The 25,138-nt window shown below is 31.2% G+C and overlaps 3 protein-coding genes across 5 annotated transcripts; all 3 read right to left on the bottom strand.

Annotated features, from left to right (window-relative positions):
* Positions 1-22: 22 nt before the first annotated feature.
* LOC130657686 (serologically defined colon cancer antigen 8 homolog) lies at positions 23-23,886 on the bottom strand. Of its 3 annotated transcripts, none has more exons than XM_057460694.1 (19): positions 23,805-23,886; positions 23,652-23,725; positions 23,388-23,498; positions 21,162-21,413; positions 17,037-17,132; positions 16,545-16,663; positions 15,863-15,887; positions 15,616-15,716; positions 15,222-15,360; positions 14,861-15,007; positions 12,457-12,522; positions 11,283-11,351; positions 5,309-5,425; positions 4,079-4,207; positions 2,568-2,700; positions 1,595-1,712; positions 1,062-1,215; positions 363-475; positions 23-171 (listed from the first exon to the last, which is right to left on the bottom strand). In XM_057460694.1, exons 1-18 carry the CDS (start codon positions 23,833-23,835, stop codon positions 368-370), a joined length of 1,989 nt encoding a protein of 662 aa, XP_057316677.1. In that variant the 5' UTR covers positions 23,836-23,886; the 3' UTR covers positions 23-171; positions 363-367. The 3 variants fall into 3 exon arrangements, with proteins under 3 accessions (XP_057316677.1, XP_057316678.1, XP_057316679.1); XM_057460695.1 differs by having other exon boundaries at positions 368-475; XM_057460696.1 differs by having other exon boundaries at positions 23,652-23,722; positions 23,805-23,878.
* LOC130657689 (gastrin/cholecystokinin type B receptor-like) lies at positions 6,267-10,135 on the bottom strand. The gene has a single exon (XM_057460698.1). The coding sequence runs from the start codon at positions 8,292-8,294 to the stop codon at positions 7,191-7,193; it is 1,104 nt and encodes a 367-aa protein (XP_057316681.1). The 5' UTR covers positions 8,295-10,135; the 3' UTR covers positions 6,267-7,190.
* Positions 13,195-14,227, bottom strand: LOC130657690 (P2X purinoceptor 7-like). The gene is made up of 2 exons (XM_057460699.1): positions 13,573-14,227; positions 13,195-13,381 (listed from the first exon to the last, which is right to left on the bottom strand). The coding sequence occupies exons 1-2, from the start codon at positions 14,043-14,045 to the stop codon at positions 13,210-13,212; spliced, it is 645 nt and encodes a 214-aa protein (XP_057316682.1). The 5' UTR covers positions 14,046-14,227; the 3' UTR covers positions 13,195-13,209.
* Positions 23,887-25,138: the final 1,252 nt, after the last annotated feature.

Here is a 25,138-nt window from a genome sequence, read left to right as displayed (position 1 = left end):
TAATTTAAAAACTTCTCCAATGTTCTATAACAATGCATATTCTATATAAAATATAAAAATTACAATAACAAAAAAATATAAATATAATAAATACAACATAATACAGCATTAAACGCTGGAACTTTTTACACTGCTAAAACTAGTGCTTACTCCATCATCACGCAAGAAAAGCTAAAAAGAAAAATTCAAAAGAAAAATATTTATTTTGAAATGTGATAGTCATGTAGGTTGTTTTAGCACTGAAAACAAACCAGAAAAAAATTCTGACGATTCTGACGACAAAAATTCTCGATAATAAATTTTAAGGGGCAATAAAAAGTCAATTTGCGACAAAAGGCGATACAAAGTATGCAAAATAATACCATGCCTATCTGGCAGTAAAGCCATTGAGTTGATTTCGCAACAACTCAACCTCTTTCGATAATAAATTTCGATCTCTTAAAATCATGTTTTGTTTGTTCATCAAAATAATAATCTAAAAAGAAGGACCTATTATCTACAGACAGTTGATATTTCCAAAATTAACACAGACCTATACAAACTGGATAAAATTTCAAGAACTGGAAGTTAGTGTAGTAAAGTACAGTACATAAATAAATAAATAAATAAATAAATAAATAAATAAATAAATAAATAAATAAATAAATAAATAAATAAATAAATAAATAAATAAATAAATAAATAAATAAATAAATAAATAAATAAATAAATAAATAAATAAATAAATAAATAAATAAATAAATAAATAAATAAATAAATAAATAAATAAATAAATAAATAAATAAATAAATAAATAAATAAATAAATAAATAAATAAATAAATAAATAAATAAATAAATAAATAAATAAATAAATAAATAAATAAATAAATAAATAAATAAATAAATAAATAAATAAATAAATAAATAAATAAATAAATACATAAATACATAAATACATAATAAATAAATAAATAAATAAATAAAAGAAATGGAAAATAAAAGCACGTGAGATTAGTACCAAAAAAGAATAGTTTAGGCTGTATCTACATGAACTTCGTTCGACGATAACATCATACTCACTTGCTCTTTATAATCATCCAGTTCTGTTTCATAGTGTGTGATTTGCTGCTGGTAGTTGTGGATAACAACTTCTTGCTTCTGACCGTTCGTATCATGCTCAGCCATTTGTTTCTCCAATTCTTCACATCGACCGCCTAAATCGGTCAATTTGTCCCTTTAAAAGCAAGAATTGAAATTTCAAGTGTTTTAGAGACTTGATATGCTAATAACAAAAGATTTAATTAAGAAGAATTTGATTAATACTAGATCACTGAATAAACAATAGAATATATTTAAAATATAACATCTGTTAAAACCAAATTATGCCGATTAAAAACTAATTTTACACCCACTGTCAAAAGCTGTTGAATTATCAAATATGCTTTGTCTTAGGCCAAAATCATCCGTGGGTGAGAATAACCAAGAAAGTTTAAACACCTATAAAGATCCTCGGAGGAACAAGATCTCAAAAACAAATATACATAAACACATCAATGCAATAAATATATACTACACCTTGGAGGAAAAATTCTTCAAAGATTATAGTAACTTACTGAAATTTTCTTCTTTCGGCTAACATGTTGTTATGGAGTATTTTGTATTCTTCCTGATACTTAGTTACAATGTCTGACTGTGAATCCAAAAGACTTGTTAATTCCTGCTTCGCTGCACCTTCAAAAACAAATTGTAATTCTGATAGAATATAAATCACCAAAAAATATTGCAGAAAAAATGGGAAAAAATATTGACTCCTAAAACAGCGACGCAAAACTTTGTACAACTGTTGACTAAATCCAATTAGTCTCGTTCTTTTGTTTTAAAAATTGACAGCTTGAAATAAACCTGACCATGATTGCTACAGAACAACATACACCTAAAACAACATACACCTAAAAGCGCTAATTTATTAAAACTTAAAAAACGTCATCCATATTAAGATATACCCAAACGAAAACGACTCAAAAAAAATTCATGACCATGATACTTAAAAATGATTTCATATATTGCATCGTTGTAACCAGGAGATACGATTTGACAATTACAGTGGAACCTCCATAAAGCATACATTTACGGTACCAAAATTTTTGTCCGCTTTGGAGAGGTTGCAACTAAAAATTTACTAAATTTACTTCCTAAATTTACTCACGGCTTGTTTTGTACTAGATCGACTTTCTCTTGGAAAGTACCTTTTAAATATTATATCTCTGGTCAAGAAAATGCCGTGGAGCTGATAAAAAGAAAAATGACTGCTTTTTACAAAAAGAATTGCTTGTTGTAAATAAAAATTTGTAGATTTTGATATTAGAGTTTCCCATAAGATTTGTTCAGGGAAAGATTTTTTGTTTGTCTTATAGGTGTCCGCTTTAGGGTGGTTCCAGTTTAGCTTAATCAAACATGGTCTGTAATGATCAATTTAAATGTATTTTAAGAGATGTTTTTACATAGGCAGTACTGAAATCATTGCTAAAACCACCTTGATACGATACATCTTTTAAAATATGGAAAAAGTAAAAATTGCGTCCTTACTGTACCGCTGGTCTGTTTCTTGCAACATGAAAGCAATCTCTTCTTCTCTTTCTTTACGTTCATACTGGAGCTTCTTCTTTTCATCTTCAAACGCCTGCTTTTCTATCTGCCGCTGATACTTCTCATTCTGCAACTAAAGGGAGAATTAAGGTGTGAAGGATTTTCAGCAGTTTATAAACGCCAGGTCGAGGATTTACATGAAACCGCGCATTTCCTGTTTCCAGCGATAAAACTGCTTTCACTCGGCGTCTGATCAAAAATAATATCATTATCGAAACAATTATAATTATGAACCTTTTAGCAGGTGTTAAAATATAAAAAACAATGTTATTCTCATGCCAAACCTATTTCCATTACACATATTTCCACGAAACCAAACCATTTTTTACTTTTGCTGTTAAGTTAATTTATTTATTGTGCCAATTTTGTTGAAAACAGAGCAGTTTTAATATTTTGACAAATATAAAAAAATACCAAACGTAACCATCATATTCTGCATACTTTCTTGTACCCATTTTTATCTAGAATGGAACATTCATGATATGGATTTGGATAAAAATTGACAAAGTTCTGTTTTTGCCATATTAACGTGCAAAAATTGTCGTAACAGTTAATTAAACCGAGCAATTCTTTGGCGAATTTTTAATTGAACTTGTAATTAAAAAAAATTACTCGTGCCAATAATAAAATTTCGTCAAAAAGGGTAACTATTCCTTATCCTAAGGTTATAACACATTCGGAGGGGGCAAAAACTTAAGACCGACGAAAACATAATGCCGATAAAAAATTATGGCCAACTAAAATTTACACCGGCTTTGTGTAGTGTATTACTTTGCAATCCTATCGTACTGTTTAATCTTATCGCACTTTGTAACCCATTTTGTTGCACTTTTTAATCCCAAACCTATCGCAGTTTATAACCCTTACATTTCGCAGTTTATAATCCTTACATTTCGCAGTTTATAATCCCTCGGCTGTCGATAGGTTTGAGATTAACAAGTTCGACATGAAAAGATTTCAAACTGCGATAGGTTTGGGATTAGAAAGTGCGATGTGATAACAAAGTGCGACGGGATCACAAAGTGATACACTACACTTTGTTACGACCGGTGAGATAGAATGTTCCCGAGTTTTTCCATTATCCAGTTTCAACTTTTTTTCGTTCTACACCAGCTTTCTAATATCTGTTATAACAGGTTTGCTTATGGTACAGAAACACATCTAAAACTCATCTTTATTTTTATTTTTATTTTTTAAAATGACATTCGAAATGAGTTTTTCAAAATATCTTACAACATCTTGCAGTTCTGTTGAAAAATATTTAAACCAATGTTGGTACGCCTAAAAATCTTTATTTCTAACATGACATCCGAAACAAAATGACTTCACTATAACATTTTGAAGCTCCGTTACAAGATCAATATTAAAAAAGTATTAATGGTCAATAATTTTTAAGAGCAAAATTTTTACGAAGAACATTGATTAATGTTGGTAATTATTTACAGACATACCTGTTGTGAGTAAGAGTTTGTTGTTTTTGTTAAACGAAAAACTTCGTTCTGTTGTTGCTGAAGTGTTTGTTCGTTCAATTGAAGACGTCGTTTCGTTTCTTGGAGTTCCAATGAAAGTTGATCGACTTCCTAAACAAAAAACAACTATACATTACAATCCCTAACTTCCGTCAATTCTCTGAAGGATTCTAAATACGTTTATACAACGTAATACATTTTTTAGGTTACATGGGGACCAAGATGAATTAGGAAGCTCAGCATACGTAAACTAGTGTCATCTTTGGCCACTGGAGCAAAAATATCGCCAACCTAAATCGTCCTCAATTTAAACATTTCATAGTGACAAATCAAAAAAGTGTTTATCTAGTAATTTTAAAAAAACGTGTCATGACACTATGCAATATCCACCGGAAGTACTAAACGCAGCGCAGAACGTTCGCAAATGGGTTGAAGAAAATTTAACTAGAAAATTAATTTAGTGGCAGCTGAACAGACAAGCTTAAATTAATTAGTAGCAAAGAATACCTGCATGAGAGGTCAATTTTGAAATTTTTTTAAGTACTTTCATAACATTGCCTGATATCACTTGATAAAAAAGCAGGCTTACTATAGAACAAAAGAAGTTTTGCGAAGAATCAGTAGAAATGCTGTGGCCTGTGTGTGTGTGTCGGTAATACAAGGTGGCCACAGATTAGTAATTTTAGTATAATTTAGGTTTTAATTGTAATATTTCATTGCAGTTGGTCGTTTAAAAAAAGCAAGACTTTAACCTACAGACCAATATAATAGATTTTTTGTATTCTCATAATAAATCTTGCACTCTACAAAACCCAAAACCAGCTTTAATTGAATTAAATGCTTCCTACATCGTGAAAACCAAATTTGGTAACGATTTTGAAAATCGTTGTGAGCAAAATATAGCAGACATTTTTTCTTGTATCTTCTTAGTACTGAGTACAACTTAACTTTATTAGTATATACTATAGTAAATAAAGCTAATTTTTTTTTACAACTCTGCAAAAGACCTGACCCATAAATAGAATGAAAGAAGTTTGGCGACGAATCATTAAAAAAGCTGTGGCCTCGTGATGCACTTGTAAGGATAAAAAAAGGGCAGTCATTGGTGATAACCTAAGAAATTCATTTTATACAATACTTGATCAGTAATTTATGAAAACTACATTGACTGATGAAGATATAAAAAATTATTCTGATATAATCTGTAGTCACCATTTGTTTTTGTTTTTCTCTCTTCTTCAAATCTAATTGATATTGGTGCGATTCTTGTTCAATCAAAGTCTTCTCTTTAAATGCATTCATCACTTCCTTACGCGAATCTTCAACAATCTATAAAAAACATGCTTACGTATCTCATCAATTCTTTATATAAATTGGCCTTATTTCAAATGGAGTCCAAAAAGGTGCTTAAAAAACATTCCATGAGACAAAAAAAGCAGCTCACTAAATGTAAAATATAAACAAGCAACCATAATAAACATATTTGGCTTCAATGAGAGTAATAAGCTGAAACAAAGTAATACAAAAAAAGAAATGCAATTTAAAAATATTGTATAATAATAACTAGTTAATAACTAAGATCAGATTCCGCATCATTAAATTGGTGTGTAAAAATTTAATGGTGTTTTGGTGGTGTTATTGTTACGGTATTTATTATGTTAATCACAAAACACGGGTTGTCAATTTCAAAAAATAAAACGTTTTAAAAAGAAATCGACAACAACAATAACAATGTTTAATTGCCCGTGACTTTGCCCGTGATATTAATTTAGAACAATTACGTTCCCTGTGGTTTTAAAACTCGTCACGGCAAATTAGAATACAATAGTAATGAAATTATTCATTTTATCACATGATTTGTTCCAGCCAATTAAAAAATGTAAACAAAAGATTTATAAATTACAGAACATAGTTTTTAGGAGATGTTTAAACTATACAGACACAGTTTTTATATTCATAAAAGAGATGAAAAAAAAGTGAATTATAAACTCGACCCGTCAGGCCCAATTTGTTGCTTACTAGAGGTTTAGCTCCTCTGTGCACATAATAAGAAGTGTTTCAATTGGACAAAATTTGGGAATTGAGCAAACTGATAAAGATGACGACACAAGACTGACGTTATATTTAACTTGTGCCTGGGATTTGGCGCGGACACAGTGTCGAAGATTTGGCGCGGAAAAATGGTTTGGCAGGGGTGTAGGCTAAGTACACAGTGTCGAAGATGTGCCAGCTGCACTTTTCACGATGTCAGTGTTATGAACAATCTGCTCCATGGCCTGAAAGGTTTCGAAAATAGAGAATAGAGGTGTGATCAGTAAAAATAAGTACCATTAAGATTTTGGATGTAACCAAATAACCAAGGTTCTAAGTGCACTTTGTAAAGTTTGAAGTGCACGTTATAACGTAATCAATTGCTTGTGTTTACGACTGAAATCCAATCTTCTTTTTTACTGTCTGGAGTTGCAGCAACACAGCAGTTTGTTAGCAAAATAAGCGAATACGCAAACTTACAGTAAAACAGTGCAATAAATCAGAAGCTGATGTTAAGTCATTAAGTCAGGTAATATTCAAACTTTAAAATTAAGTTTTTTTATTTTTTACTCAGCCAACTGGAACGGGCTGGATAAAGAATGAACTAAAATTACACTTAAAATAGAGTATATTTACAAGAGAATTAAACATCATGCAGTCTAAAAGATTTCGAACTTTTAAAGAAGACTTAAACAACGATAGGTCTATTTATTAGTCCATTTTCGGAGCAAAGATAGTAATGCGTGTAAATATAATTAGTCGGTTCCTTTACTAGACTCAGCATACCTTGACCAGTGCCCATACATACACATTCGTATTTAATTAAAAATGGAGTCAATTGTGGATAAAGACAATACTGGGTGTTAAAATTAAACATTTAATGTCATCGTTATAATCAAAATGTTTAATTTGATCATGATTGCCTTTAGTGCAATAGTCAATTTATAAATTCAAAATCTAATGGTCGTGATGACAGGGGTTTTTCGAATACCTTAGTTTGATTTTCAAAAAACTACACGAAAAACACAAGAATTGTAAGCTTTTCTCATGAAGTCTTTCTTTCTCAAAACATATTGCTTCTGAGTTCTCTGATCTTGGCTCTAAATCTTTTCCTTAGTTTTCCATGCATCCAAGGGTTTAAAACGCTATTGATGTATGTCATTAAATAGGTTATTTGAACTAACCACGGCTGTAACATGTCCTCTTCGACTGACGCAAAATCTATGTACAACCACAACAGATGGTGCGGTAAGAAAAAGATCGCATAAAGAACAACAATGGCTGAAAACATCTTTAAGATATTTCGACTTTGTCGTAGTCTTATTTGAAAGGCTTTTGTTTGGACGTGGTTAGAACCAATAATCTCTTCACAACGCTTTACGTTCTTTGGCATGATGTAATAAACGGCGCAGAAGATTCTTGGGCTTGCATTTTCGACACCATCCTGTATAGATTTCTTTTCTGCTTCAATATCTCGGATTTTGTCGTTGGTTTCAGCTGAACTCTTTTCTGCTTCCTCGAACTGCTTTTGCTCGTGCCGTATTGTAATGGACGCAACATATGATAGCGAATCATAAATGACCAGCCAAGACTTTGTGTATAACACTGCCATTGTGGGCACTGGAATGGCATACTGGAAACAGAACAGTAATATGGTGTAAATCCGGCGAGATCTTACGCTCCATTTTTCATTGCATCTCAAATACAAATAGCGTAAAGACATCATAAACGGGATAATGCTTAAAAATGACACAAAGTGGATACTAAATATCGCTATGAATTGTTTTCGAGCTGTCGGAATATCAATTATTCTTCTAGCTGTCACATTGTACCTTTGGATTGCAATTGCTACTAAAGTGAGTGCAGTAGCATTCGCAGCATATGTTGAGCAAGGATCAATTAACTTGCAGCCGGCAGCTCCAAACGGATAGTTTGGTTTCTTTCGATCAATCACATGACTGGTTGGTATTGACAGTAAAAGCAACAAGAGATTGCAACAGGCTAAGTTAAAGAGGAGCTTTTCAAATAAATTTTTGAGGTATCTCAACTTGGTGAGACAAACAAGCAAAAGCATGTTTCCAATGACACCAAGAATGAAAATAGTTATGCCCGCAATTTCCAACATAATACTACCAGTCCCTTCACTATTGTAAGATGTCTTGTTCATTTTACAATGGAGTAAAATAAAATGCTCATGTGTGAACTACAGCAGTTAAAAACCAGAAGCAAAATTCTAAACTTTATTTTAATAAACTTTATATACCAAAAAAAGAAAAAGATAAAATCAAAATTAGTAAAAAGCATATTAAAACGTTGATTAAAAAGCTTTTTTTATCAGTAATATTACCGTCAATGAGATCAGTTTAAAACCATCTGTTCAGTTTAGTTTTTCATCACTGTCACTTTTTATGTCACAAGTAAAATTAGCGAATAGCAGATTTCACAACCATTTATTGCCAACTAAAGATTAGTGTCTGTTTTTACCAGCAAAACCAGATTAACAAAATAAGAGAAGGTCTGACAGTTGATAATCACGTAAAACAACCAGATGTATTTGACACAAGGCTGTTTATATCGGAATATCAACAAAATATTTTAACGTAACATTCACTTCAATTTTTTTTTATTCTAAATTTTAATTTTGTTTCCTACTCACTTTTTGTTTTCATCAAACTGAGGTACTCGAAAAACCTCTGTCATCACGACCATTAGATTTTGAATTTATAAATTGACTATAAATTTTTTTTTAAAGCACAATTTAATATTGCTGACATGTAGGGGATGACTTCCAAAATAATATTATAGAAAAGGATTTTGCAAATGGACACCCTGTTTTAGCAGAACTATAACTAATTTTTTTTCGTGTCAATATCAAACACAGGAAATTCATGGCCCCTTGCTTTGCTATTTTTAAAAACACCAGTATGGTGGCCAAGAACTGGCACATAAAAAACTGACTAATTTGCGTTTTTATACATTTAACAATTTTTTTCTATTTACTTTTACTTTATTTCTACTCTGAAGTTAATTTACTTTTAATGTGCTTTTTGTATTTTTATTTATTTTGCTTTTAAAAAAGTTTCAGCTTTATTTTTGTTTTATTTTAAATTTAATTTAAAATTATTTTACTTTAACTTTTAAGTTTTTTAATTTAAAACATAAATTGAATTTAAAAAATTAAATTGAAAATCTAGCTTGGATGAGAACTGCTATAGTATACTATAATGCATTTCGCCGTTAACACGTGCGTGCCAGTAAAACATTTTGAGAGGTGATGAAACAAGCCCTGTAGTGAAGAAAAGCTAGTTCAAAATAGTAACTCCAAAAGCAAGACAAATCTTTCAGTTTCAATCTGGACGGAGGCATTAACCAATCAGGTTCCAAAAATCACTATTGTAAGTTCCAATCAATTTCGTTTTTGATTGGAAATTTACTATTGTGGCCTTGAAGCATCCTGTAAAGTCCGTGATCCACACATCATTGGAAACTTGTACCTCCAGTACTTATACCAGACAAGGAAAATAGTCTCTAACATAAGGATGGATCATGGTACTGAAATGATTTAGTAGCTATTTGTGCCTAGTTATGAAGTAAAACTGGCTATGGCGATACCTGCGATAAATTTTTGTAAACATATCTCTTTTTAAACAATCATGATAAACAAAACAACAAAAATGTTGAACGTTAATAAAGAGGACTTCAGAAAAGAGCTCACAGTTGCTCAAATTGACAAGGTGATGACTTCATTAGGTCCTGATGTCATCGAAGACGATTTTCTAAACACTGAATACAGAAGAGCATCACAAATTTGTTTTTGGAAGCTCTTGTCAAACAAAAAGCAAAAGAGTTCGACGAAACCTACAAATATGTAATAAAAACTTGTTTGGTGAAAATTGTTTGTATTGTATGTTATTGTTTCTAAAATACACAACTCATACTTTACCAGATTCTAATTTATACAAACCTTTAAATATACCCTACCCCACTCATGAAATAGCGTCTATGGTATAAGGGCCTGGGTACATAGTTGAGTCAGTGTCTAACAATACATACGCTTATGACAATAAAGAAACCAACTATCCATCCTCTAATAAAAATATAGCAACAAAATGTCTAACACTACACAGGGTTATGACAACATAGAAACAAAAATGCATTATATGGTACACTACGGCAGCTCTCGGCTAAGCAAGATTTTAAATTTATTTTTTAAATTCAATATACTTTTCGTTTTAAATAGTCCTTATTCGTGGAAAAATCCACGGGGTCGTCCGTCTTTAAATGAAACGCTATTTTGTGTGCCCCTTGCACGAGACTTTCTTGTGAGAACAGACAGACAGACGATGGCTTTTATTATAGACTAGTCGTTGCCAGTGAAAAAAATCCACGTGTTCGCTCGTCCTTTATATTTACTCGTCGCGACAAAGTGGATAAAAATATATCTCATTTGATATTCGTGTTTTCGTAACATCATTTTCTAACTCAGCGGGGGAACCACGCAGAGACAGACAGACGACGGCTATTATTATAGAGACATTCAATTTACTTTTCGTTTAATCTAAAATTAAAACAAATTAAAATTAAATTGAAATTGAAAGTGAAATAAGTATAAAACATATATAAAAAAGTAAAATAACAAAAAACCACACTTCTGACTTTTCAATATAACTCATGGTTTCAAAACACAATATTTAGCCTTCCTAATTCACTTTATTCACGTCACGTCACGTCAAAAAAACTGCTAAAATGACATTTCATTTGCTTGCTCAACGCTTGTAAACGTGTGTTTCACGTTGCCAATTTAGATATTTTTTCAATTGCATGCTTCCATGCAGGAACAACAGTTAAATTATGAGAACAAAATATTTGTAAGTTCCCAAAACATCTAATTCAACGAAAAATAGCATTGACAATTACTAAGTGACTCAAGAATTTTCGCCAGCAATTGCAGAGTGCCAACATAAATTAGAAAGGTTGATTATGAAAAGCATAAAGAAAATTCTACATTCGCATACATAACCATCAACATACAAGATAAAAAAAACTTCATCAACCTCAAGTGAAATAAGAGTTGAGGAAACTATTGACTAGTCAATTTGTAACATTGGAAAAATGTATCAATGTTTTTTAAACAGTTAGCTGAAAGATAACATACCGCTGCTGTTTCAGCCTTTTGAGTCATGATATGCAGTTTCATTTTCTCCAACTCCTTTTCTAAGTCAACCTAAAAGTAAACTTTACTTTATTTACTTCCTTTACAACAACTTATTGAGATTATACTCTTATAATACTTGCTGCCTGTCAGTGAGCAAATTTTAAAAACAGTGGTTTTGCAATCAAAAATGCTATTATAATCACACCTATAATAATCAGTAATAACCACAATCCTAGCAAATTTCATTACCTCATGCTAACAGGTAGGCAAGCATGCAAAAGAACAACAGGCAACCCTTCATGAAAGGCTAATGACTAGTGTATTTAAAATCCTCGACAAAACTGCATTTTTATTATTATTATTTTGATTTACTATTTTGAATGATTTTATTATACGATGTTTTCTTACATGTTTGTGCAGTTAAAAAAATTGGTTGGTTTTGTAAGATTTTATTTTACCTAAAAATATTACCTATAATATTAGTTTTATCCAAATGGTTTTTTGTAGAGTTTTGCTCAAATTAGGCGTGCAGTTCATCAAACTTGTCTTAAAATGTTTGCAGTTTCTGCCACATAAGTAGAACACTAGATAAGTGAACTTTCATTTAGTGGAACAATTTTTTCTGATGATCCCTAAATCTTTTTAACTAAAATTCCCTTAAATTTCGCTCTAAGATTGAAACTCCCAATAACTGGAACATATGCTAAGTGGAAGGGCTTTTTTTTGCTCCCATGAAACAATTTACTGCCTGTAATTGTTAAGACTTTTTTAACCTACAATGGATATTTCACTGTTTGTAATTTACAGCACATCCTTGAAGAGTGAACATAGACTTTTTTTTATATCCTCAATGCATTTCGTTAATTACTTAACAGCAAAAAGGGATGAAGAATAAGTAAAATGTCACATTGACAGAATGAAAAATAAGAAATTCTAAAAAATAAAAATTTTCCAAATTTTAATTTTGCTGTTGAAAACCCGGTTAGATTTAAAAAGTCTGTCATGAAATAAATGCTTGAAAAATAATAAAAACAATTCTTAGTTTTTTGAATCCAACTAGTATTTTGTAAAAAAAAATTTTTTAGCAATAAAATGAAATAACTTTTTAATATATTTTTATGGCATTTTTTGCTATATGCTTAAATCCTAAAATTATTGAATATTTTATACTAACCTTCTCTCTTGCCATTTTCTCAGTTTGCACTTGAAGAACACTCGTCAAGTTGGTATATTCATCAACCTAGAAAAAACACCAGTATTAAAATTTCCAATACAATACATCTCAATCTCAATATTAAAGGGAAACTAAGGTCAAATTTTTTTTTTCATAAAAACGTTTATTATACTATTTAAAAAAGATACCTTAAATTTTTTTTCAAAAAAAATGTATTTTTATGAGGATTTTAGAGTAAAAAGGTTATTATTTACATCTCCGTTAGAGTACATAAAAAAACTCTACGATGGAGAGCAATGACGTATGATCCGCGAGTGAGTAAGTGAAACCATACTATAAGGTTCGCCTGATTTGATGTATGGATGGCGATATTTATCAAGTAAACTTTCAAAGGAGTGGATTGCGAAGCCAGTCATGGATGCAAAATCTCATGATTTTATTGAAAAGTTGCTTATGGAGGTAGTGCAACGAAAACTAGATGGCCAAAACTTATACAAGAAAGTAGAAAATATAGAAGGCAGATTTGACACTCCAAGGAATATTGCGTATACAGATCATCCAGAAAAATTGAGTATACTTGAAAAAAATAAAAAAGTAAAACGATTTTCTAAGTAGATTTGATTTGTTTGTTATTCAGTTTTTTTATAAGAACAAGGAAATTTGGCTTCAGCCTGAAGTGTTCCTATTTTTTTCACTCGTTCAGCCTCATTGTTCTTATAAAAAAAAGTGGATCGTAAACTGAAATTACAGATTTTACAAATCTACAAAAGCTTTGAATCCTGTATATTTTCCATCTTTTTCTGGGAAACTTTCACGAATTTTTTTCACAACGCATGCTGGTATAACAACTCTACATCCTTTTCCCAGTGTTTCATAGTAATGCACCCAGGCCGTATATTGTCTGTATGCTGAAAAGCGTAGTTGTCTAAAAAGAATATAATATGTTTTGTTGTTGTGGAACCTAGGCCTTACAAAATGTTGTATATATATTTTTAAATATTCTTTGACTCACATTCAGTAAACGAACTTTTATGTAGATAAAGAACGCATTTTTTTTTCGCATATGAAGTAATATATATTTTATATTTGTTTTGAAAGGTAGAATAATAACCTTACTTGTTTTGAAAAGATTTTATATCCTTGAAATTATTTTGATATCTGCGATGTCTAATGCTTGCTGTCTCTAATACGGTGCGATTTAAACAAAGAATATTAAAATCTTTATGCAAGGTAATACATGTATTCTCTTCCAGCTTTTCTCCCAGTAAAGTTGTAAACTCCAAACAACACTTGCATTCTTCAACAGTCATTAACTCGTGTATATCACATTTTTTACACTTACACCAATGTAAGTTTTCTAACCTGCTTGAGTCTAAATCCTCATCTTCGTCGTCGTCTGAAATATCATTCGCAGTTTTTGATGAACAAATGTTTTTCAACTGACTTTCAGTATATTCAGGTTCGTTATCATAACACCCTTTGCAAATACTTTCATCTGTTTCAGAACTATATACTTCGCTATGTTCACTAGCACAACTACTTTCTTCGCTGCTATCCATGACTAAGTGATTTTGAGTCTCGCGGCTCATACGTCATAATTCTGTATGGTTCACGAGGAACCGTGAATGGAGTACACGGTTAATTTCAGAAAACCTTAGAACTTTAATGGGCTAAAACAGCCTAAATAATGAAAATTAAGAGTTAATTTTTTTTCAATAGTTTATTTAGATGTTATACAACGTTCTTAATTTTTTTTTAACAACATTTTTTTTTGACCTTAGTTTCCCTTTAAACTTTTGTAATTATTCAGACAGAACACAATTCACAACAAAAATGGTCAAATCATTGGACGTCAATCAACAAAAAGTAGAAAGCAATCTTTTACATCGAACAACGTTGCACGAATCCATTAATTTCATTTAAGTGAAAACCTCTGAAAAACGTTGCTTTAACAAATTCAATTATTCATCTTAATAAGCAATTATCTAATCTTAGTTGACACGTTTTATTCTTGCAACCTTTAGACATCCCAATAGCATTATTATTTTCCACCAATAAGATAAGGCTTGTATCACAAGGGCAAAAAAGGGTGTATTTTTAGTAACCATGGTATTAATATACAGTAAATGCTCCAATAAACGCCCAGCTTCTATTAAAAAACACTAATTCACAATTCCAAAAATTTAAATTCCCCTGAATATCTCAAAGATTAATAACATTGATTAATTTATTAGCATTTACATTATAAAATGTTTTTACAGATAGGATTGATACCAAGATCCTGACTAGCAATGCAAATTGTCTCTCTGCTGTTTGCAATAGGAAAGTGTCGGTAGTTGTCAGGTCTACATTCACAAAAAGTCTCTAAAGACAGCACCAAATAGCTAGTTATCATCAAACTAACCTTTTTATTTAAATTTATAATCACTTCCTCCATGTCTTCCTTGCTTTTCCTCTCCACTTGATTCCCTTCAACATTCTTTTGTAGCTTTTGACATCTTGCTATATATTCATCTAAAGTTCTCTGCAGTTGTTTTGATTGAACAAGGGCCTAGAACAGGATTTATTGCATTTTTTTTTAACAACCATAAAAGATGAGTTGAATCTAACTGTTTCCTTTCTATATACTGCACATGTGTACTTTATATCCAATAATTAAAAAATATAATGTATCTAAGGTTATTTAAAAACCTATACTAATACACTAAATGGATTGTAAAACAGTCAAAGACAAGTGAAGAGTATTAGAAAATAATTATCGTTACTTCCTGCTTTTCGATTTGGGCCTGCTGGACAAGCTCACAACTTTTTTTCACTTGATGATAAGCTTCCATTTCACGACGGTTTCCGGCAGTTATGACGTCTTTTTGCTTTTTAATACTTTCAACCAATTCATTTCTCTCTCTGTTAACATTACAAGAAATGTTATATACAATTTAAACATGTCACACTTGGGCAGCAAATGTTCATAGAATGTTGTAATGGGATATTTCTCATATGCCTTTTATCTTTATTTTTGTCTGCGTACAATTTAGTTTTTGACATTCACATAGAGCAAAACTGTAAAAAAAATTTAAATATAAACCAATTACTAGTTTTAAACGATGTTTCTTAACACTAGACTAAAAAACAAATTATTAAAAACAACAAACCACATACCTTGTCAATCGATCAATCATTTTTTTTTCTAACGTAACTGCAGCAGGTTGCAAATTAGTTTCAGCAACTGCACAACGACTGCAGTACAACTCAACGCCACCCTGTTAAAACATAAGTCACTTTTATCTATTATCTTTTAGCAAATGAAATTATTTCCTTTGCATTTAAAACCAGACATTTGAGATGCAAAAATTATTTTAATTTTTTAATGTTAAGTACTTAAACAAATTCACGTTGGGAGACTTACCTCTCTACTAAATGTTTTTACATTCCTGAAACGAAAAGTAAAAAATATATTTTTATATATTATAGAAAGCATTGCATCTGGGTGTTTCAAAAAGATGTTATTGCATCAGGTTGGGAATCAATTTACAATAAACATATCTGTTATCCTTTCCTGTTTGCTAAATAAGATAGAAAGATTTTATATCAAAAAGACTTTATTCACAATTAGAAAACGAACATTGTCAATAATAAAAACATTTTAAACATTTTGGTGACAAATTTTATGTTTCTTATAACAGTCATAAAAATATTTTAATATTTCTGATTTGCCTAGGCCTAAATTCATTGTGGCGATGACAGACAACCCTACAGTAGGGCAACCTAGACACAAATGTTGGAAGATGCTATAATTGTCAAGTAGAGTATAAATTGTACAAATGTTTTTGCTACTTGTATAAGATGTTCTTCATAGTTTGTAGATCATAGATACCTTCTGGAAGTGGCCATTAGGGCAGCATGTTAGCATTTATCCAGTTTTTACTGCAACATTACGAGGCAAGGTAATAAGTTAAGAAACTTTAATTAAATTAATTTTATTTAAAGCTATAGGGTGTAGGGTGTTAAAAAGATTATACAAAAACTGTGGACCAATGAATTGAGTACAAGTTTGATTTATTTAAGGGAATTAAAAATATTTTCTATACTTTGCATCAGATTTAAGTTTCCATATTTCTTCTTTGTACTCCTCTGCTTGTCTACGAGTATCTTTCAGCAAGTTTGATAAGTGTTTCGTTTTTGTTTCGTATACATACTGCATTTTTGTCTAGAAGATATAAAATACTTATTTAAAATAAAGTAAATGGGAGCTGTTATTTTAAAAATTGTTCTAAATGTTTTCAGTGTTTTGATTGTTCTTACGGTCTTTTGCTATAATTTAAGTCACATAAGCTCACTGACAAGGCTAATGTAAAAAGACCCAAAATAGCTGAAACTTAGAAGGAAAGTATGCAAAAGAATGTAATTACAACAAGTTACTATAAGACAACTAGACAAAAATGTCCTTGACAAACTCATATTTTAAGTTTTTTTCTGGAGAATAACAAATATGGAAGGTTGCATGATCTAATTGCGAGTTCTAGCAAACACGCTGGGTAATTGTAGCATTAGATATTCTAAGGGTATGATGATATGCTTACTATCTCTTCACACAGCATATCATGACCAGAAAATTCAGTTGGAATACTATAAACAACACCATCATCTACATGGTCCTCATCTTTTGACACGTTTTTCTAAAAAAAAATCACTTTATCAAAACAAATACAAAAAAATTATTAAAAAATGTTCGCAATGTCTACAACTAAAATGTATTTAATGGCAACTTCAATAAATCTAAATGGTTTTAATTTTGAGTAAAATATGATTGTCAATATTATCAAGGTGTATTTCACCAGGTTGAGGTCTATTTTACCAGGGTGGCCACATGTTGAAGTTTTAGGAAAGCACCCTTTTTTAAGAGATTTTCCCAGAATGGTAGAAGGAAATTAGGAGTTAGTAATAATAAAGCCTTTCCTTTTTTGAATGTCATGGTGGCTATTCATTTAGAATTGATGTACAATGTAAATATAATTTATCAGACCTGTGTCATGATACATAATACATAAGCTCTTTTTTTGCCACATAAAACGTAATAAAAAGTTACTACTGGAAAAAAATGGATGTCACCATAAACAATTTTAGGAGATTTAGGAGACATCAATATTTTGGGTATGAGGGTTATTTAGGAGATTTTAGATGTGGCCACTCTGCTTACTTAGTCAAATTTTTGCACTTTCCAGAACTGCATTAAACATTCCTAAACTTTGAAATGTGTTTCTCAAATTTTCAATAAACTATTGCTATCTTTAGGGAAGATCTCACAAAAGATAATAAAGCACAAACAGATGTTTAAAATAATTACCAGGTTGTTCCTTTTGTTTGTTTAGATCAGCTTGTTATTTAAAATTTTAAGTATAAAGGCCCTTTTAGACGGTAAATTATTTCACGTAAAGTTACTAAATATAATAACAAAAAATATTGTATTAATTTAATTTACGTTCAAATATAATATTATGAGTTATTTACTAAATTATTCCTTATCTGTTGAGGAATAATTTATTTATTCTGTCAAAACTGGTCTATTATTTGTTTTAATTAAACAACCGAGCACAATAAAAATAACATAATACAAAAAAATGCTAAAGGGCTTGAAATCCGACACGAGTCCACGAGTCCGACTCGCGCTGAGACTCACGTAAGTCATGTTGACGCAAGTCCACTTGGACTCGCGCTAAAAGTTTAGAAAATGAAGTTTAGCTATTTAGATTTGTTCAAGCATATTTTATTGTGCATTATTTTTAGTTACTTTTTAGTTAGTTTCGTTGTATATTATAACCAATAAAGCGATAGTAAAGAGCTTTTATTTAAACTTAATAACCAAGCATAGTAAGTAATGTCCCATCCACCATTTTTCACAATATGCCAACATCGCTATGTTTTGCTGCCCTACGACGGTCAGACTTACCAAGTTAAATCCTGCAATAAAATCGGCGTATTACCCCGGGGTTGTGTGAAAAATGTTTAACTTTCAGGGGAAAAACCTAACGTACTTTCTGTTAATTTTCCATTTTAATTGATTACTAACATGGTACTGACATGGTACCAATGTTTTCAAAAGAAAGTCTGTGAATTGTAATCACAATGTTAGCAACAAACGAATGAGAATGCGACACCTTAGATGTCAAAACAGCATTTCTTCAAGGTAACCCGATTGACAGAGAAGTAATTATAAAGCCCCCAAAGGAAGCAAACGTAATAGGGGTTCTTTGGAAATTGAAAAAAGTAGTATATGCCCTTGCTGATGCTTCAAGAGCTTGGTATTTACAAGTAAAGGAACGGTTAATTGGTATGGGAATGAAATTGTCTTTATTTGATGAGGCTTTATTTCATTGGGTTTAAGATGACTGTTGTCAAGGATTGATCGTAATACATGTTGATGATTTTCTTTGGGGAGGCTCAGAACATTTTTAAGTAAAAGTCATTGCATCCATTAGAAAAATATTTCGGGTTGGGACAGAGAATTGCAGTAATTTTAAATATGTTGGAGTCAACATACAACAATTCAATAGTTCTATTGAGTATGACCAAAGCAAATATGTGGCAAGCATGGAACAGGTTGAGATTCAAAGCACCAAAAACAAACATCAAGAACTCTCTCACATGAAGAGCAATCTAAGTTTCGATGTATTTGTGGTCAATTAAATTGGGTATCTTCTCAATCAAGGCCAGATATTTCTTTTGATGTTTGTCAGTTAAGCACAAAGTTAAACCGTGCAAATGTTGGTGATGTTATGAGAGCTAATAAGTTGGTAAAGAAGTTGAAATTGGATCCTGATATTTGCCTAAAATTTTGGAAGTTGAAACCTCCATTACAATTAATCTTGTACGCTGACGCCTCATTTGGAAATCTACATGACGGAAGCTCTCAAAGTGGAATTATTGTTTTTCTTAAAGGTGTTGAGAACACCATGACACCTATCACATGGCAGTCAAAAAAGATTAAGAGAGTTGTGCGTAGCACACTTGCAGCAGAAACCTTAGCACTTGTTAATGGTATTGATGCATGTATCTGGGTGAAAAATGTAATAATGGAAATTGTGAAGACAGATCTAGAAGGTATCCTGTGCTACACAGATAACAAATCTTTGCATGAAGCTGCATATTCAACAAAAGCTTTAGAAGATAAGCGATTAAGAGTTGACATGGCTTCTCTCAGACAGAGCATCAATCAAAAGGAAGTTATATTGAAGTAGATTCCCACCAAACATCAGTTAGCAGATGTGTTAACAAAGCAAGGAGCAAATAGCACACTTCTACTGAATGTGCTACAAAATGGTCATGATGAGTATTAGTGACCAATCAAATGTTGTGTTTTCAAAATGTTTTATTATAAAGTTTTTTTTGAGTTTTATTTTTCAGAATTCATTGCTGAAACACCACTTAGCACTTGGCATCACACAACTAAGGACCCAAGGAAGAATAGTCTTCGGTAACTGTTTGATCAAGACTTGTATAGTAGAGGGCATTGGTGAAAAGCCAATTTCTCCCCAGGACCACTATACTAAGCGAGTAGGAGTCGCTATAAATTCCTCCCATAGCAGCATAAACTGAACAACGTGCAGAAAAGAAAATAGAGGGAGATTGTTAATCTTCCATTCTAGGCGATTACTAACAAGAATCAATTGGTAGTGGGGTTTACTTGTGTTGAACCAATCTTGCTGGTGAAATCATTGTTTTTTTAATAGTGGTATATATTGTGTTGTGTGTAAATCAATTGGGTTTATTTGGTGTTGCGTTATTAGGAGAACTGTGAAGATAACCTACAGTCATACACATATTGTGAGTTTAACACTTTCGAAAGTAGAATTATGTTTCTTGTACAGCTGCATGTTATGTTATATTAGACAATTATTTTATCTTTTGAACGCTGACATAATTTACTTTTATTTTAGAGCAACAATTAAAAAAAGCACTGATCATATGGCAGATTTAATTATATTTTGTTCACAAAAAAAGGTTGGGAGAAAGATATTTTGCAATCTCTTCCGTTCCGTCAGAATATCATAAGCGTAACAGAGCCCTGGGTACGAGGTTGGTACAATCCATCTTTCTTATAAGAACATTCTGAATGCCAAATACTTGTGTAATTGATAACCTGATTTATTTTTGTAGAATTCCTGGATGCAGCTTTTGTCAGAGACGCGAGGTTTAGAATTTTACAAAATGACCAAGAACCAATACTATGTAACAAATTTTAAATGTAGAAAAAATATATATATATCATGTTTTTGTGTTTAAAAAAAAAAAGTATATATTAAAAAAACGGTTTTTCTCCTTGTTTTTCATTCGTCACCTGCATGTTAACAGCTGAGCACGTTGCCGTTGGTGTTAAAAATCTTTTATCAATGGTGGCTAAAAATAACATCTTTTGAAACAATAACAATAATCGAATATGAAAATGGAACATCAGTTTGCACGGCCGAAAAATTCTTTATCTTATAATCGAAAATGGAGCAAGCAACAACTTCAAAAAAAAGGATATCAAAAATAGCATTTTTAAAATTAGACTCTCGTAAATTATTTTTAGGGGAGTCTTTTTAGACTCGGCGGACTTGCGCAGCGTAATTGCCGCGAGTCTATTAAGACTCGCCTGAACTAGGGTCGGATTTCAAGCCCTGAATATTGCAAACAAATAACATCAAAAATATTGTGACAATGCTTACATTAGCTCTACATTCATTTTTCGTTCTTAGAAGTCTCTCCTTTGTTTTTGCTGGAAAGGTTCTTTTAAGATCATTGTCTTTGGTCTCCTTGTCATCAACACTGGTGTTTTCATCATCAGTTGAAACAACACCGTCATCATCCAAATTTGCTACATTACTATCCAGAACAACACTGTCACGCATTCTTTGATATAATCTTGCATTTTCATTGGTTATTTCATCTGATCGTTCTTTTAACTTTAAAAGTGCATCCTTTAAATAAAAAAATACTTATAAAGAAAAGAGAACTTAGGCCTCAAAATTAATGGTAACCATCGTTTAGTTACCGTAACAATTTCAAACTAGCAGGGAATATAATTTTCATCATTACAAGCAGGCCATGCAATGAGAGGCGTATTTGCGTGCCCACACACACGCAAAATGGTAAAAATATATAACATAATTTCTCTTATACCTTGCATTTATTATTTTTTAATCTAATAATTTACATACAAAAAGTTAATTTAGAAAAGGATAGCTAGTCAATTAGCAGGTTGCTAGTCAATTCTCACTTCGATATTTCCTCAACACTTGTGGTGGTTTCGTCTCTAGTACTATTTTATGTTTTCCTCTAATCGGAAATCGCCTAATTCTTAGAAATGAAATAATAGCTGAACCATTAACTACTCTCCTTAAAAGTTTGGCTAGCTGAGCAATTTTAATTTCCGAACTTGGTATATACTTGGTATATACTCTGTTTTTTCATTTAGATTAACATAAAACATATTGTAGTTTAGAAATTAAAAAATGATTTAAATAGAATAATGCCACGATACATTGCCTGTTCTGCTTGTACGTGCAATTATGCAGACTTGTTTCATCCGTGTCTCATCAGCGTTTACACCTGCACTGATAAAGGATCGCATGGTGATGTATCAACTGTAATCCGCAGTTACCATCTACTAAGTGGCAGTGTTGCTGATATCTAGTCTACTAAATTCTTTATCTGGGTCAGGAGTTGTTGTATTAGCTAGGATGTACAGGTTGGCTTTAATTGTTAGTTGATTTTCTCACAATTAGAACAAAGATTATTATTCCAGGGGTGCGTGATAATAACGTTTCATAAAAAAGTAATTTTTAAAAGCAACGATGTCACAATGATCAGGTTTGAAAATGGTATTTAGGTCGCTAATATGGTCGTGTTTTAAAGAGAAATAAATATTGTTTGTTTCACAAGTAGTCACAAAGTTTAATTAATGACTTATAGCTTTTTGGTATCTGTGCTGAAACTTGTACTGAGCTTGTTGTTGAATTTATTTATTTATTTTTTTTTTTGGGGGGGGTCACTCATGCCAACAAAATTATCGAAATTTGGGCATAGCAATTTATTGCATGGGTGCTTTTTTTATTGATAGGCATGGTGACGATGTGTTCCAACAAAGGTATTCTTGTTTTGTTAGCTAGTAACTTTCCTTCAGCATGTAATATTAAGTTGATATGTTTTTTAATAACAAGTAACATTTAAAGAAGCAAAGAAAGGTGGAAGGAAAAAATTAAGCTTCAATGGTGGCATTCAGAGAGAAAATGTCAAAGATCTATTGTCTCAGATACCCAGTTCTTCTAATGTTAACTCAATGTAAAAGAGTCCTAGTCAATATCGTGCTTACTAAGTTGCCATCAAGTATCCATCACATACCGAATGTTAATGCAAGAATTTGCGATTTTAATAAAATATTTTCTGCTTTGCATACCTAATAAACTTTCGTGCAAATTTCCATTAAAATCCAATCCTTTTTATTAATAGATAAATAAGTTTAGAAGAGTTTCAATGCTACAACAAATTTAATACAGAATAAAGCTTTGTATGCTGAACAACTGGCAGGTAGGACCTCTCCCCCACAGTGATAGCAAATTTGAAGGCATCTCAACTTCCATTGGGAAATCTGAAGAATAACATTATCTGAAAATTCTGTAACCCTACAGGATTCAAATTAAATATTAAATATTAAAGTAATCTGTGAATATAAAACTATAAAACTAACAATTTCTAAATTCTTTTGTTATGCACGTAGAAAGATCAAAACAGAAGTCTATATATCACCATCATTTCATTATAAAAAATCCTTATGAGGCTGAAAGTATGTTTTAACCCAATCATATTTGTATGTAGGGTATAAACATATGGGTATACAGGGTATAATATATAATATATACATATATAGTGTTAGATACACATTTTATATCAACCTGGTAAAAGTTGACTTGCTCTTGCAACTGCTGCTCAACTGAAGCTTGGTTGTCAACTAATGGGGCAATGTCAGTTGCATTTGGAATGTGAACACCAGAATATTTGTTTCTCTATAAAATATGAACATGGCATGTTTTTATGACGATATTTTTGATTTCTAAAACAAGTTTATATGATGTTGAACATATGTGAAGAAATGTGTGATATATGCTTTGGATACTTTATGCATTTTATATTGGTATATCATGCTGAAGACCACTTACATCACTGATATCAATAATTGCCTGTCTTCTGCACCGTTCATCATCTTTTTGTAATAACAACTTCAGTTTGTCTGCTATACCAAAACAGAAAATTGACTGTACATATAATTGGTTGACAACCCAAAACATAAAGCAAAAATAATATTAAATAACCTTGATTGGACAAAGAGTTTGTGTCAGTCATATTGCCATTTGTGTATACTTTTTAACATTCTAAATTATAATAAAACAAATAACATTGTACGAAAGGTAATAAGGACAGAGTAATTTGAGTTTATACAGGGTTTAAATTAGCAATTTGCGAATCAAAATGACATTTTTGTGAATCAATTTGGGAAGAAGATGATAAAATTGCGAATCAAATATTTTTGTATAACTTCGTTGTTTCTTTTCTTGCGATATTAAAAATTACTCATTCCTTCTTTTTGTTTGTTGTGTTTCCATTTAATTCTCATGTTTTGCTTGATTATTTTATCCCGATGCATATTTCACTTGTACATATTTAATTTAAGTTTCGACTGAAAATACAAGAGCAAGTTTCCTAACATTTGATTCTGGAAAGCCGCTTTTATTATAGGAAATTGTTTTTAAAACCTTATTTATCAAGCGCAACTCATTATAAATAATTGCGTAAAATATTTACATGTTAATTTATCATAAGGGGTTGTTAAGACAAAGTCAATATGTTTTTTTTTTTAATATTCAGTTAAGCCGAGAATGATGATAAAAAGTAATAATGCAGGAAAAAGTAAATCTCACAGGACACAAAAAAATATATATACTTAGAGTATAATAATATCCAAGAATAGGCTTTGAAAGATTTGAGGTGGCGAGAAGGGAGAGGCTAGCCTGTTATGCAATAAATTAATTTTTAAATAACTTTTAGAAATTATTGGGATACGTGAAAAATAGATTAACCTTGCACTGCTCGCATTTAGCACTGTTCAGCCCCCATCTTAAGACTGGCCAGGCCAATCTTCTGACAGTGACAAATGGGTAGCCAGTCTTATTTAGTGATCGGAGGAGGTAAACATAACACTTTTATAAGAATTTATTAATGAGAAAACACGTTTTTTCATGATAACTTTTCTTGCTGCGTTTTGTTTTTAATGAAAAGTACACATAAGTTGTATCTTATTATTATTAACATTTGGTGTATTGTGAAAAACAAAGAGAACAGTGACAATTTTAGATTATACCTCTTAAAAGGAACTTCATATGAGCTCAACTTGATTTTTAGCAGGAGGTAACCTTTAAATTGAAAGTTTTCTTTGCAAATCAAAAGGCCAAAAAATCATACTGTTTATATAAAAATGGGTCTAAAAAATGAAACTATATAAACATATATGGCTGACTATCGCTACCTAGCTAACTAGCTAAACTTCTCATTCAAAATGAAGTTAACAGCTAACGATTTATCTGATTCTTTATATATAAGCCTTTTTTTAAAAATTTGGTCAATACGAACTGTATATAAATGCCAAATG

Source organism: Hydractinia symbiolongicarpus, chromosome 9, assembly GCF_029227915.1.
Source record: "Hydractinia symbiolongicarpus strain clone_291-10 chromosome 9, HSymV2.1, whole genome shotgun sequence".
Classification (NCBI taxonomy): domain Eukaryota; kingdom Metazoa; phylum Cnidaria; class Hydrozoa; order Anthoathecata; family Hydractiniidae; genus Hydractinia; species Hydractinia symbiolongicarpus.
The sequence above is the reverse complement of the archived record's forward strand: the minus strand, read 5'-3'. Positions and strand labels throughout refer to the sequence as shown.

Coding starts and splice junctions, on each gene's coding strand:
- LOC130657690 (XM_057460699.1), bottom strand. CDS start 14,045: ATGAGCCGCGAGACTCAAAATCACTTAGTCATGGATAGCAGCGAAGAA. Junction 13,382..13,572: donor ATAAAATCTTTTCAAAACAA/GTAAGGTTATTA, acceptor TATTCTTTTTAG/ACAACTACGCTTTTCAGCAT.
- LOC130657689 (XM_057460698.1), bottom strand. CDS start 8,294: ATGAACAAGACATCTTACAATAGTGAAGGGACTGGTAGTATTATGTTG.
- LOC130657686 (XM_057460694.1), bottom strand. CDS start 23,835: ATGACTGACACAAACTCTTTGTCCAATCAAG. Junction 12,523..14,860: donor TTATAAATTTAAATAAAAAG/GTTAGTTTGATG, acceptor TGTTTTTTCTAG/GTTGATGAATATACCAACTT. Junction 11,352..12,456: donor AGAAAATGGCAAGAGAGAAG/GTTAGTATAAAA, acceptor GTTTACTTTTAG/GTTGACTTAGAAAAGGAGTT.